The sequence below is a fragment of the Syzygium oleosum genome, unplaced genomic scaffold (genome assembly GCF_021117445.2).
Source record: "Syzygium oleosum isolate NSW1041296 unplaced genomic scaffold, Sole_v2.1 Sole_v2.11, whole genome shotgun sequence".
NCBI lineage: Eukaryota > Viridiplantae > Streptophyta > Magnoliopsida > Myrtales > Myrtaceae > Syzygium > Syzygium oleosum.
Window position 1 is genome coordinate 1,367,931 of NW_026607495.1, and position 16,257 is coordinate 1,384,187.

The 16,257-nt window shown below is 40.1% G+C and overlaps 1 protein-coding gene and 1 pseudogene across 1 annotated transcript; both read right to left on the reverse strand.

Annotated features, from left to right (window-relative positions):
- Positions 1-5,791: 5,791 nt before the first annotated feature.
- LOC115689338 (cysteine proteinase inhibitor 1-like) lies at positions 5,792-6,504 on the reverse strand. Its single transcript, XM_030615345.2, has one exon. The coding sequence runs from the start codon at positions 6,359-6,361 to the stop codon at positions 5,999-6,001; it is 363 nt and encodes a 120-aa protein (XP_030471205.1). The 5' UTR covers positions 6,362-6,504; the 3' UTR covers positions 5,792-5,998.
- Positions 6,505-10,798: 4,294 nt separating this feature from the next.
- On the reverse strand, positions 10,799-11,608 carry LOC115689337 (cysteine proteinase inhibitor 1-like; annotated as a pseudogene).
- Between the last annotated feature and the right edge of the window lie 4,649 nt (positions 11,609-16,257).

The window sequence follows — 16,257 nt, forward strand, 5'->3', positions numbered from 1 at the left end:
AGAATTTGCATATTTCTTTTGGGTCAGCTAAGAATTTCCGTTGACTGAAAACAATTTTGCACCTACTAATTTGAGGATTAATGCTTTTTGTTAAAAATATATTCTCTGATTCTGAGTATCTTTTGGATCATGATATCGTTATTTTGATTCTGAGTATCTCTCGGATCATAATCTCGTTATTCTGATTATCAGTATTTCTCAGAATCATAATCCCGTTATTCTGATTTATTGTAATTCCTATTGTAATATTATGTTACTATAGTTAGTCATTTTGTAAAGCCTATAAATAAGTTCATGTATAGTTCAATGAAACACACAGAAAATTCCACAACTTTATTTTCCGCTTTGCATTTATCACTTTTAATTTACGTGCTTAAAAGGTGGCTATACGTTACCCTTTCTGGTTCTTTAAAGCTTCATGCATGGATATCGCTGAGAGGATTATAGCCTCAGATTTCATGTCAAGGTCTTAATGATTTCATGCTTTAAGAATTTAATGCGCTCTTTGGATTTAGCTGTTACATCTATACCGGAAGCGACAATCAATGTATTACGGAATAGGTAAACTTAATCGTGATATAGAAGTATATATGTTCATGTATTTTAAGTGGAGTTTATATCATTATTTAGTCTGTTTATTAACTCGTACGTTCTCATTTATTTATCAGATGGCATCACGAGTCGACTTTCATGTATTAGCTTAAGTCATCTTCCTAGTTCAGTCAAAGGCAAACCATGCACGCCGGAACGGGGGGATTCCAAAGTCCAAAACTTGTTTCTTTCGAGCTTAACCCCAATTGAGGAAATTGAAAATGAGACCTTGCGCTCTTTGGAATACAAGATCGTACTCTTTCATTTTGGTTTTCAATCAAGCCCTCGTGTTTCGTAGCTACAGGATATAGTCAGGTCGATAAAGTATGTTGTCATATTTAGGGAGGATGCGGGACAAAATCCATAGATAAAAACTCTTAAAATAAGATGCGAATTTATCTGTGCTCGATCGGTTTGATCCAATCACAGTGTGCGGAGAAAAGAAATCGCAGGCAAAAGTTTTGATGGGTACCGAGGGATGAGCAATATCGACGGGAAACGACGGTGTTCACGACAGATGGATGGCACAAACGTGAGAATGGGGCACGTGTGAGTCCAAAACGTGGAGCTTCTTTGGATTGTCGTAAGATCAGTGGGGGATGGTCTGTTTTGTCGTCCATTTTCGATGAACGAGCCGCAAGTGGTCGCGGAAAGGATAGATCTTGGAGCGTCTTCGGTGGGGCTTCCTTTGCAACTTGAACTCCTCTCTTTTTAAGGGTTTGACTACTCGTTCTCTTTCTTGGACTTGACGTCTTAATGTGAGCTTTGAACGTGCCAAACTTTGATTTTGTGGAGTCCAATTGACGTGGCGTTTAAGATAAGTTTGAAATGATTCGAATGTTGAGTACGAGATTACGGAAGGGTCGCATGGTCAAATATAGGTAAAAGATACAAAGGTTGGAGCCATTGATTTATGCCCAACCAAGCTTTATTCAAATTTTAATCTAAAGGCAAGATTTTGGCAACTTGGAATCCATCCAGAAGACAAACACAAAATTAGATTTTGCATCCCAAACAAACATTTCCAATGGAAAATCCTTCCATTGGCCTCAAGACATCGCCATCATTATTCCAAAGGCCATTTGCAAAATAATTTATCCAATTAGCGCAAACTCCCAGATTTACATTGATACTCTAGAGTCCTAAAGAGGAATCTCATTGCAAGCTGCTTAAGCAATTCGCTGATTTGATTAAGCAATATGGTATTATGCTGTCCCAGAAGAAGGTGATCGTCCAGACGGAAATTGAGTTTCTAGGTATGCATTTGAAGGATGGAGCATTCCATCCGAGTGATCATATTGCAAAAGAACTTCTCAAATTTCCAGATGAGAATCTCTCTCACAAGCAAGTCTAGCAGTTCGTTGGAATTGTTAATTATCTTAGGGACTTTGTTCCCAATATTTCGAAGTTTATGCATCCACTCCAGAAGATGTTGAAGAAAGAACCACCACCAAGGGGATGGTAAACCAACTAGAGATGCCATTCAGCAAGCTGTATCAGAGTTTTAAGCAAATAATCCTTCTCAGCCAGTCTAATCACCACAACCTCATCAATTAGCCTCACAAGACCTTTGGGGTGGACCACTTTCACCGGATCCATTGGATTATGGTCCCTCCATCTAATTTGTCATATATAGCCAACTGGCCACAACCAATGATGCCTCACGAAGAAACCAATGCTCCTCAAAAGACTCCCAATGCCAACACCAGTGCTTGCAATGTAAGAGCATCACCAAATTCCGCATCAGGCATACACATAGAAAGGGGGAAATTATCCAAAAATTCCTAAACCTATTGTATTTTTGCCAATTCAATCCTAAATATTTTATATTTGTGATAATTCAGTCTATATGGTTAAATTTGGGCAGCCGGCGCTAATGTGGATGCCAACCAGTGCCGGCCGTCCGGCCAACGCTGATGTGGTAATTTTTTTTAATTTTTTTCAAATATTTATTTATTTTGTAATTTTTTCCCTTTTTTTCTTTCTTTTTCTTTTTATTTTCTACCCTTCTTCCCTCTTGCCGGTCCGGCGCCTTGCTGGCCTCTAGCGAAGCTCGCCCCCACTGGCCACTAGTGAGGGTGAACCTCACCCAGTCAAGGCAAGGCCGACCTCGCCGTCACTGGGCAAGGGAGAACCTAGCAACGGGGTCAGCCCGGCCATGGTATGGTCGAGCCCACCATCGCTAGGCGAGGCAGACCCAGTGGCTGTGAGGTCGGCCTCGCCCTCACTAGTGACCGGCGGGGGCGAGCTTCGCCAAAGGCCAGCGAGGTCGACATCGTCGGCCAGAGGGAAGAAGAGCAGAAAAAATAAATAAATAAATTCAAAAAAAATATTAAAATAATTTTAAAAATTGTCACGTCAGCGTTGGTTGGACGATCGGATGCCGGCAATTAAAATTGGCCGGATGGACTGAATTGGTACAATTGCAAAAGGTTCAGGACTAAACTAGCAAAATGAAAATATTTAGAACTGAATTGGTAAAAATGTAATATGTTTAGAATTTTTTAGATAATTTTCCCCATAGAAAGGCTAAAACTTAGTTTGGACATGAAGAGACGCGGACGGTTGATGTTCTCACAGGGATATAATGCTGAAGATATCCGCTCATTTGATATCGATCTTTCAGAAATTGAAAATTAGATCTCATGCTCTTTGGAATGTAAGACCGTATTCTTACATTTAATTTTTCAATCAAGTCCTCAAGTTTAGTAGCTACAAGATCAAGTCGAGTCGATAAATTGTCGTGATATTTATTTAGGGTGCGAGACAAAATCCATAAATCAAAATCCTTAAAATAAGATGTAAGTTTATCTGTACTCGATCGATTTGATCCGAAATAGTGCGCGGAGAAAAAAATATCGCAGCAGAAGTTTTGGCGGGCGTCGATGGATGAGCAATGGCGACGGGAAACGACAGTCTTCACGACAGATGGATCGCACAAGCGACAGTGTTCTTTGGGGTGTCGCAACTTGAGTGGATGTGGTTTGTCTTGCTGTCCATGGTCGATGAACGAGTCGCAAGTGGTCGCGGAAAGGATGGAACTTGGAGTGTCTTCGGTGGGGCTTCCTTTGCAGCTTTGCTGCTTGAACTCCTCTCTTTTTTTTAGGGTTTGACCACTCGTTCTCATTCCTGGACTTGACGTCTTACTTTGAGCTTTGAACGAGCCAAACTTTTATTTTGCGGAGTTCAATTGCCGTGGCATTTAAGATTAGTTTGAAATGATTCGAACGTTGATTACGAGATTTTGGAATGTATCGCAGGGTCAAATATAGATAAAAGATACAAAAGCCGGAGCCATTGATTTGAGCCCAACCAAGAAAGCACTTACTAATTTTTTGTGATGGATTATGCGGTCGCCACATAGTTCAATTCAAGTCTCAACAGCTACTAGAAGAGCTATGAAAGGTACAAAAAAATTGCCTATAAAGATATAGAGACTCAAAATTCATAATCATTCTCCCGTTTTAGTGTTCAAAAGATTCATTGCTCCTGTGACAAATTTACTTATAGGGATAAAATGACACCAAATTTTTTATCTATCTAAGGTTTGATTTAAAGAGAATCCAAGATCTTTGTACTTTTCTGAAAAGTTCAAAAATGTGTTATATTTTTTTGCAAAAGTCACATCAAATGTGCGCGATGATCGTTGTTGTCTTGTGAGTTTCGGGTTATGATGATTGCAGCATGGTGGCTCTCTCTCTCTCTCTCTCTCTCTCTCTCTCTCTCTCTCTCTCTCTCTCTCTCTCTCCCATGACCTTGTGGTAGTGGTTACAGGCCATAAGCCACAACGGCAAGTCATGGTTTTGGGTGGTTCTCAGGGGGGACCGATTTGGTTCCTAGTTCTACATAAGGAACCAAACCAACCAGAATGTTCGGATCCGAATCGGCCAAAATTTCTTAATTTTTTATTATTTTTTATTTTGAAAAAAATCATAATTGGTAAATTATTATTTTTTCTTTTAATATTGGGAAACTCCCACTTATAAATAATAGAAGAAACCAAAAACAGAAAAAGAAATAACTGGTTCTGAGACCGACCCTAGAATCGGACCAAACCCAGGATCGGGTAGGTCCGTTCCCAATTCCACATACGGGGAATCGACCTTGCTTGGTCCAGTTTTAGATTCCAGGGTGGGAACGACCCTCCCTGGAACCGATCACCCTTATTATGCGTAATCAACTCGTTTGGAGATCGAACTGTTCTCTATTAGTTATGCTTAATATGTACTCTGAGAGCATTTGTTAACAAGATCTTCATCTATTTCCACACTCCCAAGTTTCATCCAACAACGAGATTAACAGGAGAAAATAAATATTTTTTGCCAAAAACATTGAAAAAAATAGAAATATCTCTATTTCATAGGGAGCACCAAACAAGTTCTTCTTCTCATCATAAAGCTAATTATAATTGACTATCGTCTCGCTTGCAGCATATTCGGTCGTTTTTATATAGAGTTGTAGGAAAATCAAAATAGTCCCAAAACCTTAGCAATTTAATGAGAATAATTACTAAGAATTGCAACTCGAGTGGGGTCGAGCATGAGCATGGGTACAAGTTACTATAATTGAATCGCATAAAAATGAATCCATATTGATTAAATGGGGTCGATTTGGATTGGACCACTTTCATCCCGACTAGGCCCAAATTCGATCCGGCCAATTCGTTTGCGGAGGAAGAAGGGAAGAGTGTCCATTCTTATATCTTCCCTAAAGCCTAAATTAGTAATCTAACTTTTCATCCAACGTCCCCACACCGAACGCTCTCTTAAATTTTGTCAAGTCACTACCGTCAAGAAACCATCCTTGTCTTTTCGACAAGAAGTCAACAAAATTAATCTTCGGCACATGATAATTTGTCTCAAACAACCCTTTTTCTTTATTTCATATCTAACATAGTAAAAAGGTATGTACAAACAACTGATTTGTTTATAGTCAGTCCATAGGTCTGTCCCTTCCCATTAGTTCACGTGAGAATATACCAGCATATACTTAAATCTCCCGTCAAATCTGCTCGTCCCACCGTCATCTGAGACGTTTCTCGACCATCCATCCACATCCCAGATCAAAGATCAGCAGCAACATCTTTCTTCATATGCAGATTTCTCTCTTCGGCTGACCTAATCTGATCCATCTTCACAAGATTCTTGCACGTTGCATTAAGCAACATCAGACCCAGAAAAGCAAGAGCAGAACAAAAAAAGGAAAGGAAAACATAGGATCCCTCGAATTATACCAAAGTTTTCAAACAGAAACAGCGCATCAGATCAGACTGAAGCTTCCATTTGCTAACGATAAACAGCCAGAAGATGTTACTTCTATAGACTCTTAATTTATTCTCAAACTACTGAAACTGTAATATGACTGAGGATTACTAGTAATAACTCAGAAGTACGACGAAACGACGACATCACGCGTTGCCCTGAACGGCCTTGAACGACGAGAGACGCCTGAAATGCTCCCACTGCTTGTCCCAAACGAGGGCCTCAAAGCTCTTCGTGTCGGCCCCGTCCTTGACCTCGACGACGAGCCTGTAGTTCGTCCCGGAGACGATCTGCGTCTCGCCCTTCACCACCTTATTCAGCAGCAGCCCCGTCTTGGCATTGTCATTGTGCGTCTTGACGGCGAACTCAGCGATCTCCCTCACGTACGGGTCGCTCAGGTTCTTTATCGGGTTCCACCCCCCGAGCAGCGGCTCCGTGCGGGCGGACCCGACGGCCGAGACTTGGAGGAGGAGGAGGACGGCGGCGGTGGCGAGGATGAGGAGTCTCATTTTCGGAGGGCTTTCAGCTTCGGTTTCTGGTTTTGTTAGCTGTTTTCTTGGGTCTTCTCTTGGGGCGGTTGGGTTGTGATAATTGTGGATGTTTATTTATGCTTTACTTTTCTTGGTGGGGCGTCGAAATTAATGCTTATCTTGAAGGTTTCTATAGGTGGTGGGTAACTGTATTTATGGGCCGCGAATTGTGAGAGTCACGGACACTTGTCTTTTTTTTTGTTTAAATCACGGACACTTGTCGTGTGGTGTGGGAAAAAAATCAACTTTGAATATATGACAAGGTAATTTTTTTATGGATTATGAAATTAATGACTCTTTCGATTTATCATTTGGGCTTTACTAACATAACATATTTTAAGTCACGTGAAAATAACATAATGTTGTGAGCCACAAATTCTTAAAGGAATAGACCCCACAACAATTTATAATTTATTTTTTGTAATATGATGTGAGCTATAAATTATTGAAGGAATGGATCTCACAATAATTTATAATTATTTGTCATATATTTTCACATTAGATTAAGCACATAATCATTAACATGATTCAATAAGTAATTTCTATAAGTTGAAAAACAAAGGCTCTTTCTATACGCTGAAGTGTAGTTTCCTAATTTAAGTTGATTTTTTTAATTTGATTATTTTCCAAGTTTAACATTTCATGTTTCAAAGTTTAAGATTTCTTATTTAGCATTTCCTAGTTTAGTGTCTAAGTCGCTCTATATATAAGAGGTGCTTTCTCAGTTATATGCATGCAATGTTTTGAGTTGATAATACATGAATTTTTTTTTTCAAGTGAGTGATTCACTTGGTTTGTTGTCCAATTTATTGGTGGTGAACCTTAAAGTTCTTTATTTTTCATTGGGGGAACATTCATTTATGCCTTGGTGGTAAACTATTCTATCCCAAAGTTCTTTTCCCGCAAATACATGAAAGACTTTCATTGTCAAATTCGTTCAGCAACTTTACCTAAATCAACTATGCATCAAGTTGGTATCAGAGCTTATAGGTTGAGTTAGGTGGGTAAGTTCTACGATTCTCCGCTTCATACTTCTGTTCTAAAATGTACGAGTGATCTGGTGCCTAGAGACTTGACTTTGGAACCAACCCACGATGAAAGGCAAGAGCCATAGAGAATCTATAGCAATAAATGACTCAAGTCCTCATTGTCTTGGAGAATCAAGCGAGACAAGGACAAGCACGGAGACCACTGGTTCATTGTCCTCAAAACGTTGATCCACATCACCATGCCAACTCCAATAATGTTTGCGATGGCTTGGAAGAATCAAGATAAGGTGAACCACTAGATGGACCTTGGTGATGGTGAACAAGGTTAGAATGGTAATATTTGTTGAAGCTTGGAAGAACCGCACTTGTGAAGGTGAATAGCTTGGTAAAGTTACAATCGTCAATATGCTTGGAAGGACCAGAAGATAACAGAGCAACGGATCGCTATTGGGACAACAAATTGTTTGCTGGAGTAGTCTCTTCATATGAGGTGGGAAGATAGTGACAATGCCGATAATCCAATGAGTTTAGTGAAAATGAGAAATCAACAGTGATGTTGATGTCATTAGAGGTCTTGGATGCTAACTTGGTCAATCAGTGAAGACAAAGAATCATCGGGAATGCTAATGTCCTTTGAAGTCTTTGGAAGCTAATGAAACCAAGGGGATCATTGGAAGATTGATCGAAAGTCATTCCACACAATTTCGTTGGGGGGTGTCACCAACAAGTTATTAATGATCTACACTCTTGATTATATGGGTAAGGGATAGTGTAGATAACGAGTTGTGGGAAGTGGTGTTCGCATGCTCATCTAATTGGAATGTTGATCAACACCAATATAGCCGTTACAAAGGCTTGGAATTCGCATCATGAGAACTGGAGATGAATCAGAGTAGTAACAGCAAAATTGACAAAAGATAGACATTGACAGGAGTAGTATGATTGGTTTGGGAAACTATCATTGTCAACGATAGCTGTTCTGATGCTGGTGAGTGATAGGGAGCCGTTCTACTGATGGCAATGGTAATACCAACGGATACTTCATGGAGTTGAGTGTCAAACGGTCATCTGAGGGTTGCATGGCTATATGTACTCAATCCAACTGAAAATAGTAAGGTTGAGGTGGAAATGAACAAACCGAGTCTATAGCTCTTGAGTATTCTTCTTTACTTTTTTCTTTTTTTTGTTGTTAGCACCTATGATGCTAATAATGTCTCTATGTTTGTGCTATTAAGTTGTAATCATAGTATAGTCAAGTGTACAAGTGTAAGAGTAGTGGTTGTGTCCTGATAGTGTGATCTATCGTGTGAAAGGAACAATACTTACCAATTGTAACTTACAATGCCGATTACTAGTGGATTTCAGCCTATTATGACTATTAGTGTTGAGAGTGAATGAAGGCTTAGGGATAAAGCCTATAAAACTCAGTGTACTGTCTTCTATCTCTTCATTATATGTTTATATCGTATTAACAATCAAAATATGGTCAAAAGAAAGAATCACTATTTGACAGGACTTCTTCCTATACCTATGAATTCCATTGGACCCAAAAATGTTACATTGGAAGAATCTTTTGAGTCTTCTAATATCAATAGGTTGATTGTTTCACTCCTTGATCTTCCAAAAGGAAAAAAGATCTTTGAGTGTTGTTTCCTAGATATGAAAAAGAGAGTACTTGGGTTCTCCCAATAACAAAAAAATGTATCATGCCTCAATCTAATTGGAGTTCACGGTGGTGGAGGAACTCAATCAGAAAAAAGAGGGATTCTAGTTGTAAGATATATAATGAAACCGTCATTGGATTTGAGATCTCATTTAAAGAGAAAGAAATCAAATATCTATCGGCACCGCACTTGATTACGTAATTAGTTCATCAGCAGAACTCATGATTACATTAAATTATTTCTGCTGCTAATGAAGCTTCACTTGTTGTATTCCACAAAAGTCGTTTATAGTTTCTCATTCAACCTATTCACCCCCCTTTAGGTTGTATTGTTAGCCCCAACAATTGGTGTAGGAGCCTCGTTGCTTATTATTATAAGTGCTTTACTTCTTAGCACAAAGATCCTGCTATGACTAACTTTACTAGAGGTGTTTTTACAAATTTCTATTTGTTATCGATTTATTCTTTGAACTCAAGATTTCTGAAATTACTTCGTTGCTTTTAACGATTTCTTTATTTTGAATCAAATGTTTCATATTTGCATTTAATTTACTAAAAGATCCTCTTTCAAAATTTCATGAAATCTCCTTCTTGGCATTGAAAGAGTTTTCAGATTACTTTGATTGCACTTTTTGCAAGTATTATGACTCAATTGCAATTTCGTAACAAATTTTAGGATTTCCAGTGAATATATCCCTATAAACAAAGATACTTTTTCCGGTCTTTGAAGAAAATTTATTCAATGAAATGAACAATAGTTGCCACATGATACTCAAACTTCGTAAATTTCGTTTTCTTTCATATAATCTAGTTTTTGAATTGATGAAATTCATCAATTTTCACACTCCCAAATTCCATCCAACAACGAGATCAACGGAAGAAAAAGAAAAGGGTTAATACTACGAAAAATCCCAAACCGGTACACCTGTGATAATTTTACCCCAAACTAATTTTTTAACCGCAAAAAACCCCCAAACTGGTATACCTGTGACAATTTTACCCTCAGTTTGTTTTCGTTAAATTTTACTGTCAAATTGCTTTGTTAAATGACACGCGACAATTGTCTGATTTGCCAGTTTTATGTTTTACCCTCTGTTTGTCACGTGTGTACCAATTTGTGATTTTTTGTGATATAAATCTAATTTAACGAAAATCAACAGAGGGTAAATTTATCACAAATGTACCGGTTCGAGATTTTTAGTGGTCAAAATATTAGTTTTGGGTAAATTTGTCATAAGTGTACCAGTTTGGGGTTTTTATGGTCAAAAAATTAATTTTTGGTAAAATTATCATAAGTATATCAGTTTGGAGTTTTTCATAATATTAATCCAAAAGAAAAAGATCAGCCAAAATTTTTGAAAAAGAACATACAACTGTATAAGTTCTTCCCTTCAATCATAAAGCTAATTATAATTGACTATTGTGTCGCCCGCACCATATTCGGTCGTTTTATATTACAGACTGTTGTAGGAAAATCAAAATAGCCTAAAAATATTAGCAATTTAAAAAATATATTTGCTAAGAAGTGGGGCTCGATTGGGTCTAGATCAAGTATGAGTACGGGGCGCTAAATTTGTACCGGATAAAATGGGGCCATATTTATTACATTGGTCAATTTGGATTAAAATACTTTCGATATGATTGAACGCAAAGCTGTCTTAATCCACCTGTTTGACGGGCTTATCTAGAAGAACGAAGAGTCTTCATTCTTACGTCTCCCCTAATTTTTTAATTTTTATTCTTCTTACTTTTCTTCCACCGAAGTTTTCAAACGGAAACAGCGCATCAGATCAGACTGAAGCTTCCATCCCTAACGACAAACAACCAGATCTTACTTCTACAGACTCTTTAATTTATTCTCAAACTGCTGAAGCTGTAACATGACCCAGGATTACTAGTAATAACTCAGAAGAAGTACGACGAAACGACGAACTCAGGCTCTGCCGTGAACCGCCTTGAACGACGAGGCGCCTGACATGCTCCCACGGCTTGTCAAAAACGAGGGCCTCGAAGTTCTTCGTGTTGGCCCCGTCCTTGACCTCGACGACGAGCCTGTAGTTCGTCCCGGAGACGACCTGGGTCTCGCCCTTCACCACCTTCTTCAGCAGCAGCCCCGTATTGGCATCGTCATTGTGCGTCTTGACGGCGAACTCAGCGATCTCCCTCACGTACGGGTCGCTCAGGTTCTTTATCGGCGTCCATCCCCCGAGCAGCGGCTCCCCGGGGGCCGCCCCGAAGGCCGAGACTTGGAGGAGGAGCAGGGCGGCGGCGGCGGCGGCGACGGCGAGGAGGAGGAGTCTCATTTTCGGGTTTGGTTTTGGTTTTGGTAACTGTTTTATGCTTCAGTTTTCTTGGTGGGGGCTTGGGAAGTGAATGCTTATCCGGGTGGAGAATACGTGTAGTTATAGCCCCTAGGAATTGCGAGGGACACGGACACATGTCGTGTGGCGGGGGGTAAAGAATAATTTTTTTCTTGGGTCGACTTGGAATTTATGGCAAGGTTGTAATTATTTAATGGATTTAAGGATTTAACGTCTTATAGATGTGAGGGTACTAAAATAATACGAAAAAAATATTCGCAATGCAGAAATATACATGTTCATGTGTTCTTAAGCAGGTTTATATTAGGGTCAATACTACCAAAAACTCCATATTGGTACGTATGTGACAAATTTAATCCAAACTAATTTTTTAACCATCAAAACCCGTAAATTAGTACACCTGTAACAAATTTACCTTCCATTAGTTTTCATTAAATTTTACCGTCAAATTGTTGAGTTGATTGACACGTGTCAATTGAAGAGTACACCAATTTAGGGTTTTACCCCTCTGTTTGTCGCAGGTTTACTAGTTTGTGATTTTTTGTGGTATTAATTCAAATTAACAAATGGTAAATCTGTCACAAGTGTACCAGTTTGGAGTTTTTTGTGATCAAAAAATTAGTTTTGGGTAAATTTCTTCAAGGTGAACCAGTTTGAGGTTTTTGATGATAAAAAAATTAGTTCAGGATAAATTTATCACTGATATACCAGTATGGAATTTTTCGTGGTATTAACCCTTTATATTATTAATATTATTTAATCTGTTCATTAGATCATATATTCGCATTTATCCGTCGGATGATATCATGGGTCAATTTGCATGTGTTAGGTTAAGTCGGATTTTTTAGTTTGGTCAAAGGCGAACTAGGCATGTTGGGACGAGGAGATTCTTCGAAGTCCAAAAATTGCTCCTTCGAAACTCGATTCTAGGGCTTCGTTTGTTTCGAGGTAAACATTTTTAGAAAAAAAAATCCTCATTTTCCGGCATTTGAGACTTGAAAAATAAGTGGTAAAAAAAAAAGTTTTCCGTCAGCGGAAAATACCCTTCTAAAATTGGGAAAAATGGAAAAAAGGAAATCATTTTTCCTCTTTCTCATGCTAGAGCCTTTTCCTCTCGCCTTCTTTCCAACCTTTTTTTGACTAAGATTCTATTTGTTTTATGGAAAATAAATAATTTTGAAGAAATTTTCCTAAAGGCGATCGTTTGTATCACTCGAGATAATTAGTTAATAGAAAGTGTTGTCATTATATTATGTCTAAATATTTTCATGGACGATGAAAATATTTCTCGCTCGTTCATTTTTCGTAAGAGGTATAAGCAATTGTTTTCGGAAAAAGATCTTTCTAATAATTCATTTTCCCCGAAACAAAAGGAGCCTAACTTAACTCTTGAGATTCGCATAGTTGAAAAAATATGCTCCTTTTAGACGACGAAAAAATATTTTCCTTTTTATTTTTAGGTTTCAACTAAACATAAAAAAAATATGGTCATTTTTTTTAAAATTACTTCCTTGAAAATCATTTTCCAAAAATGTCATATTCTCCGTGACTAACGGAGTCCAAGTAAGTGAATTGCAAAAGAGATTTCACGATCTTGGAATGTGGGTCTTAGTTGTTTCATTTAGTAAGCTACAAATAGAAGTAAGCCCCATAAAAAACATTGTGATATTTTTCAAAAAAAAAAAAACAAGAGTCGAGTGTGTGAAGAAAAGAAGTGGCAGCAAAAACTTTTGACGGGTCGTGAGGGTCAGAGCAACAGCGACGACAAAATTACTTCCTTGAAAATCATTTTCCAAAAATGTCGTATTCTCCGTGACTAACGGAGTCTAAGTAAGTGAACTGCAAATGAGATTTCACGATCTTGGAATGTGGATCTTACTTGTTTCATTTTATTGCTCGATTAAATCCCGGGATTTAGTAGCTACAAATAGAAGTAAGCCCCATAAAGAACATTGTGATATTTTTCAAAAAAAAAAGAGTCAAGTTTGTGAAAAAAGAAGTGGCAGCAAAAACTTTTGACGGGTCGTGAGGGTCGGAGCAACAGCGACGACAAAACGAGGATGTTTTGGCGACAGATGGAACGCGCCACTGACGTTAAAAATGGGAGCAAAGTGAGTGTCCAAAACACGGAGCTTCTGTTGGGGGTCGGGAGATTAGCGGCGGGTGCGCTTTGTCCGAAACACGGGAGCATCTTCGGTGTGGTTTCCTTTACACCTCGAACTCCTCTCTCGGAGAAAATTAACAAAACGGTTCTAAATTTTTTATATTTATGCTAATTCAGTCATAAACATTTTAATTGTACCGACTGAGTCATAAACCTATTCACGTTTTATCAATTGAATCTAGGGAAAATTTCATTTTGGTACCCCAAGTGGAAACGTTTTCTCAATTTGGTACCCAAAGTGGATACGGTGTCAAATAAGAGCTTCAAGTGTCCAATTAGTCTCAAATAAGGACCCGAAGTGTCCAAAAAGTCTCAAATAAGGGCCTGAGTCGCCGGCCGGCCAAAATTGCCTGCCGGCCGGCAAGAATGTTACTGTTCCGGCACTGGAACAGTAACTTTTTTTAATTATTTTTTCCTTTATGTATTTTTTTTTCCTTTTCCTTTTCTTATTTTTTTCTTCTCTATAGCCGGGGCCGTCGGAGGTCGCCCGCCTCAAGTGGAGGCAGCCCTCACCGGCGTCGGGCGAGGGCCGCCCTCACCTAAGCTAGGCGAGGTCAGCCTCGCCAATTGCCGGCAAGGTCGAGCCTCGCCAAATCTGGCAAGGGCTCGGCCCCGTCGGTCGCTGGCGAGGCTCGGCCTCGCCGTTGCTGGGCGAGACCGACCTCGCCGTTGCTGGGCGAGGTCAGCCTCGCCAGTTGCCGGCAAGGCTCGACCTTGCTGGCGTCGGGGGAGGCCGGTCTCGCCCTGGCGACTGGCTTCCCCCAACGCCGGCGAGGTCGAGCCGGGCCAGATCTAGCAAGGTCTCGACCTTGTCGGCCGCTGGTGAGGCTTGACCTCGCCGGCGTCGGGCGAGGTCGGTCTCACCTGCAACGACGAGGCCGGTCTCGCCCGACGCCGGTGAGGTAGGTCTCGCCTGCAACGGCGAGGCCGGCCACGCCCAACGCCGGCGGGGTCGGTCTCGCATGCAACGGCGACGCCGACCTCGCCCAACGCCGGCGACGCCGGCCTCGCCCAACGCCGGCGAGGCCGACCTCGCCTAGCCCAAGCGAGGGCGGCCCTTGCCCGATGTCTGCAAGGGCCGCCTCCGCCTCAGGCGGGCAACCTCCGCCGGCCCCAGCTATGGCCGGCGGAGGAAGAGAAGAAAAAAAAAGGAAAAGGAAAAGGAAAAAAAAATAGAAAGGAAAAAATAATTAAAAAGTTACTGTTCCGGTGCCGGAACAGTAACATTATTGCCGGCCGGCAGGCAATTTTGGCCGGCGGCGACCCAGGCCCTTATTTGAGACTTTTTGGGCACTTCAGGTCCTTATTTGAGACTAATTGGACACTTCAGGCCCTTATTTGACGTAGTGTCCACTTTGGGAACCAAATTGAGAAAACGCTTTCACTTAGGGTACCAAAATGGAATTTTCCCTTGAATCTATCCTGTCAATTTTGGCAGGAAAGCGCTGATGTGGACGCAGGCCGTTCTACGTGCCGTGGCTGACACTGACAATTTTTAATAAATATATTAATATTTTTTCGAGATTTTTATTTTTTTTCCTTTTTTTTTCTTCTTTTTCCTCCTTTAATTTTTTTTACTATAGCCGATGAGGGTCGACCCTCGCCGGCCACGGACGAGGACGCCTTGCCCAGATCTAAGCGAGGGCTGCGACCCTCATCTGCAGCTAGCGAGGGCATTACGGCCTTGTTAGCAGTACGTGAGGGCTTCACTACCCTTGCCTAGTGGGCGATGAGGGCCTAGCGACTCTCACCGGCCACAGTAAAAAGGAAAAAGAAACAAAGAAAAAATAGAAGAATAAAAAAATTAATAAACAAGTCAAAAACTATTAAAAATTAAAAAAAAATTATCCACGTCAGCATTGACCGTGCCAGGCAGGACGGTCAACGTCCACGCTAACGATTTGCAGCAAAAATTGGTCGGATCAACACAATTGACAAAACATGAAAATGTTTATAACTCAATTGACACAATTAAAAGGTTTAAAATCAAATTGGTAAAATTGCGACATGTTGAGGACTTTTTCGGTAATTTTTCCCACGCTCTTTCGAGTGTTGACAACAGACGTTCTCTTTCTTGAACTAGACGTTTCAATTTGAGCTTTGAACGAGCCCTCCTTTGATCTTGTGGAGTCTAATGGCCGTGGCGTTTAAGGGTAGTTCGAAATGATTCGAAGCTTGAACATGGGATTTCGCAAGGGTGGCGAGGTCAAATGCACGTAAAACATACGAGGTCGGAGCCATTGAATTGAACCCAACCAAGCAAGCACTTACTAATGTCTGGATCTGTGATGGATATGAGCGGCGCCCACGCAGTTCAATTCAAGTCCCAACAGCTACTAGAAAGGGCTATGGAATGCAAAAGAAATTGTAATGCATAAACATAGAGAGAATAACATCGTAACGGTGACGTATATGTTATCATACCGATCGATAATGTGATCCCACATTCAGTTTATTATTGCCCCCACATTAATTAATTTTGTTGACGTTTATTGTCTGCATTAAGCTGCGTCCCAATTTTAAGTTAACTGTTTTGGTGGAAGAGGTTATCTCTGTAAGGGTGCGAATGAAAATATAAATACGTCTAAGTCAAACTCCTCGAGATATAGAAAAACACGCAAGAACGCAACTGACTAGAAGTACTCATTCACCGATCATTCATGTCTTTGCATATCTGGTTTTCGACTTCATTAATAGCTAGAGGTTTATACAGAATTTTTCACGTTTTCGCATTTGAT

What these genes read in the sequence shown, in the direction of transcription:
- LOC115689338 (XM_030615345.2), bottom strand. Translation starts at nt 6,361, where the DNA reads ATGAGACTCCTCATCCTCGCCACCGCCGCCGTCCTCCTCCTCCTCCAA.